The 4,123-nt window shown below is 32.9% G+C and overlaps 1 protein-coding gene across 2 annotated transcripts in view; it reads right to left on the bottom strand.

Moving 5' to 3' along the window:
* LOC107704816 (pumilio homolog 2-like) overlaps positions 1–4,123 on the bottom strand; it is an 18,679-nt gene that overhangs the window by 12,245 nt on the left and 2,311 nt on the right. For both annotated transcript variants that reach the window (XM_016507844.1, XM_016507843.1), the window contains exons 3-4: positions 2,010–2,078; positions 1,733–1,838 (exon numbers count right to left, since the gene is read on the bottom strand). In XM_016507844.1, the coding sequence (XP_016363330.1) occupies positions 1,733–1,838; positions 2,010–2,078 (175 nt within the window). The remainder of the gene's footprint in view (positions 1–1,732; positions 1,839–2,009; positions 2,079–4,123) is intronic.

Genomic DNA, 4,123 nt, shown 5'->3' with positions numbered 1-4,123 from the left:
ACGCGCATATTGAGGAAACGATGGATGGTTTTCAAGCGAAAGTCAAGTAAAAGACCGCTTCTTAAACCAGAGAAGGTGAACATGCTGGTATTCTTGTGGGGGGAAAAAACATGCAAGCACTGTCACCGTTAGTTTTACTTTTCTTTTTGTTTTCATTTTTGAAAAACTTATCTTTGCTGTTTACCTCACATTACACTATAGAGGCTCTCTTTTATTTATTTGATTCCTCAGAGTTTGCTAACCGTTCTGTAATTTATTAGTCGGTATATAATACGGCATGTGGTGTGTGCCATGCCATCTTATTCGTTTTTGTTAATAAACATTTTGTAAGCTAGTTAGTCATTGTATCTTACTGATTTATTGTTGTTGTGCTTTTTAATTGAGAATAACAATGAATCCATCTTTTGTTTTAGTCTTAAAAAAATGAAAGGTGTGTAGATTGTAGCAAAACAGTGCCAACAAGATCACGAATTCGAAAGTGAAAGCATCCGAAGTCCGCAGCTTAACACAGCAAAAGAGAAACTCCCATTCACAAAATTCAAATCACAAATAATACTACTTATGGTAAAGAACGGGTTGAATGTTAACCACTTTCGTTTCCATATAACTATAAACTATGATAAAAGTTTATCAGCATGCATTGAATAATCCCATGTTGTAGCGCAAAAACAATTTTTTTTAAATACTGCGATCAAATCATGTGCTGTGCGACCAGCTGAGAAAGTTAGTTGCAAAAGAGCAACCAGTGGGAAGAATGAGTCTGGAGCCCTGTATAGGCTATAGTGCATGAAAAGCAAACTGGTGCTCTTCTGTTTCTTTTGGTGTATGACTCCCCCTTGTCTTGTATAAAAAGCACAATAATCGTAGATCAAATAATCGCGATTAGACGGTTATTTAATTATCGCGACAAGCCTAGTGGGAATGGCTGAATTACACTCTTGCGCTACAGCGCCACAGTGGTAAAATCTCATTATTGCAGACCCTTACATTAGGTAAAATGAGATCAAACTATTCTAAAAAATATGACGTCAATTTTTGCATTGTAATTGATAATGTTGAATAGTCATTTCAACCCTAATCATGGGTAATGTAGTTTTTCCACCACAAATTCCAACTCCACAAATTGTATTAAACACAATTATAATAAAAATAGTTTAATTAATGCGAATAGATGGGTTAAAGAAAAGCATATACAATTAATTAACAACCTCTGAGCTCACAAGTGGTCTGTATTTTAAGGTTTATCAGTTATTGTTAAAAATGGAACTATGGAACGCTCATAGAGTGCTCACACAAATACGGGAATGTTTGAATCAGCCGATACTGGATTGAACCTGCACTCTGTACAACTGGTACAGCAGAAAGGCTGGCATAGTTTTTAAATTCAGGTATCAACTTGGTAACGAAGTACCAGTAGCTACCACAGCTGCTTTGTAGCAGAATTTTGTATGTGCCTCATTTTTTACGTTTTCATTGATTCATGTCACTTTCCTGTTTAATACTGTGAATCTGCTTTGAAACTATCTCTGCTGTATAAAGTGCTAACTATATGGGGAGACTAAATTATAGGCAAAAAACATAACAGCAACAAATATTTGGTACACCTTTAGCATAAACTAAAGTGAGCCTTCTCTGAAGCATAATGTCAAACGTGTCCAATTTTATCTCAGCATGAATGTTTCTTCAGTTATATTTCATGATCAAAACATGGTGGCATTTTAGAAGAACTTACGGGAAGCACCCCAGGCATTTTCTCTCCATTCTTCACCCAGCAACATCCCTTTGCGTCCATCTTTTGCTAATTCATCTGATTCCCACAATTTTTTCGCAGGAAGAAGCTGCAAAAAAGGTCAACATGCCAATCACTTTTTGCAAAGTATATTCATACAAACAACAGGAAAAAACTAGTTAACATATGTTAAAGTATTACAGGGAACTCAACACTTGTGATACTGGTCAAAAAGGATGCAAAAGGATTACTAGGCTTTTTAAGGACTCTAATAACATACCTCACCCATTCCACGAGACTCCAGAGCCAAGGCTTGAAAGTCATAATTCATCTCATCCACAGTGCGCACCTACACAGAGACATTTGACACTTCTTCCAACTTTGCACACTTTTATATATTTACATGTATGTATGTATGTGTGTGTGTGTGTGTGTGTATATATCACATATATGAAAAGTGGTTTTCAAGCATCAAAACAGTACTGCTTTGTGTGTGTATATGGGTCAAAGACGAAAAAGGCTTTACGCAAAAAAACAATAAAAGTGTAATACTGCTTTAAATTGTTGTTGTTTTCCCCCCCCAAAATTTAAATGTTTTCTGTTTAATTTAATTGCAATTTTGTTTTAGTTTTTCTGAGCAAAAAATAAGTATCATACATTTTTCCGTGATTTACAGAAGATTCCCACTAAAATGTCATTCAGTGTAACAATCTTGTCAGGCATACTTACAACAAAAATCAATTTATGACATATTAAAAGACTAATTACTTTCACCCCAAATACTAATTAGTTGTAATTTTACATTTTTTAAATTTGCCACTATCCTAGGTTTTGCCCATTTGTCAGTAAGAATTTTTTACTCATTTAAAACACAATAAAATGTAATATGCTCCCTTATTCTTTTATATATTTTAATATGTACACGTCAGTATAAGCATGGCGTTTGAATTTTTACATAAATATTGTGTTACACTGAATGACAACATTATTTCAACCAAATTTTAACATTTTATTCTCCAAAAACTATTTTAAAACCTTAAAAGTAGACACTTTACTTACATTTAATGTGCTTTCTATGGACATAAAATCACTTTTGTAAATTTCTTTTAATGCGGAAATCTTAACGTCTTTGACCCATATACAGTGTTTCCCCTGCCATTATATTAGGGGGGCGGCCCTAATATATTTTTAATTACCTTTCCTATAAAACAGGTATATACCTTGTTCTTTTATTAAGCAAACTAAATAGCGTTATGTTATTTATCTTATTTACACAAAGGCACGTCATTTCGGTCTCTACTTTATGGTCGCGCTCTCTGCATCGCGCACAGCACACACACACACACACACACACACACACGTTAGCCCACTCCCACTAGTATTTGTAAATATTAACCCGCAAAACGATTCATATTTAAATATGAATTCTGCGTGTCTCTGTGTTAATGAATGGTGCAGTCGCGCGGTTTTGTGTAGTACTCGTTCTGAAACGCTCGTGACGCTTCCGGTGATATTAACATCTGCCGTCTCACTAATGAGGACATAAATACATGAACAACATCTCCAGAACTGCTTTGAGAGTCACTTCATGAGCATTTGACCATTTCATTTTAGTAAAACTATCATCATGTCATACACACACAGAAATGTAAAGGTATTTACTGCAACCCGTCAAAATAAAAGTTCGGTTTAACTTGAGGGCATTGGCAGAAATATATTACTATTGTTGAGTAGAATGTACGTAACAGACTGCTACTACTACTACATTTATTAAAACCTTATTTTTAAGGAATAAGCATTCAATATTTTAATTGTAATATTAAATTACCTTTATTTTCCAAAAAATTAAATTTGTTTAATTTTCATTACTTTAAAGATAGATTAAATGAATGTTTTATGCCTTAAAACAAAATGTAAATACACAGCACAGAATTTCTGAGCAAAAAATCATAAGGCTATTGAATGAAACTTGTTTTATGCTTTCAAATAATTAGACATGCTAAAACAAAATTTGGTTACAATAAAACATAAGGTTGGAAAAATAAAACATTTCATAGGGCCCTAAACATGTAATATTTGTTAAACTTTTAATAAATTGATGTTCTTTATTTTCCAAAAAATAAAATTTGTTTAATTTTCATTACTTAAAAGATAGATTAAATGAATGTTTATGCCTTAAAACAAAATGTAAATACACAGCACAGAATTTCTGAGCAAAAAATCATAAGGCTATTGAAAGAATGCATGAAACTCGTTTTATGCTTTCAAATAATTAGACATGCTAAAACAAAATTTGGTTACAATAAAACATAAGGTTGGAAAAAAAAAAACATTTCATAGGGCCCTAAACATGTAATTTTTGTTAAACTTTTAATAAATTTATGTTAAATTGTT

Source organism: Sinocyclocheilus anshuiensis, unplaced genomic scaffold (genome assembly GCF_001515605.1).
Source record: "Sinocyclocheilus anshuiensis isolate Anshui unplaced genomic scaffold, SAMN03320099.WGS_v1.1 scaffold39, whole genome shotgun sequence".
NCBI lineage: Eukaryota > Metazoa > Chordata > Actinopteri > Cypriniformes > Cyprinidae > Sinocyclocheilus > Sinocyclocheilus anshuiensis.
This window is presented reverse-complemented; position numbering and strand designations above follow the sequence as displayed.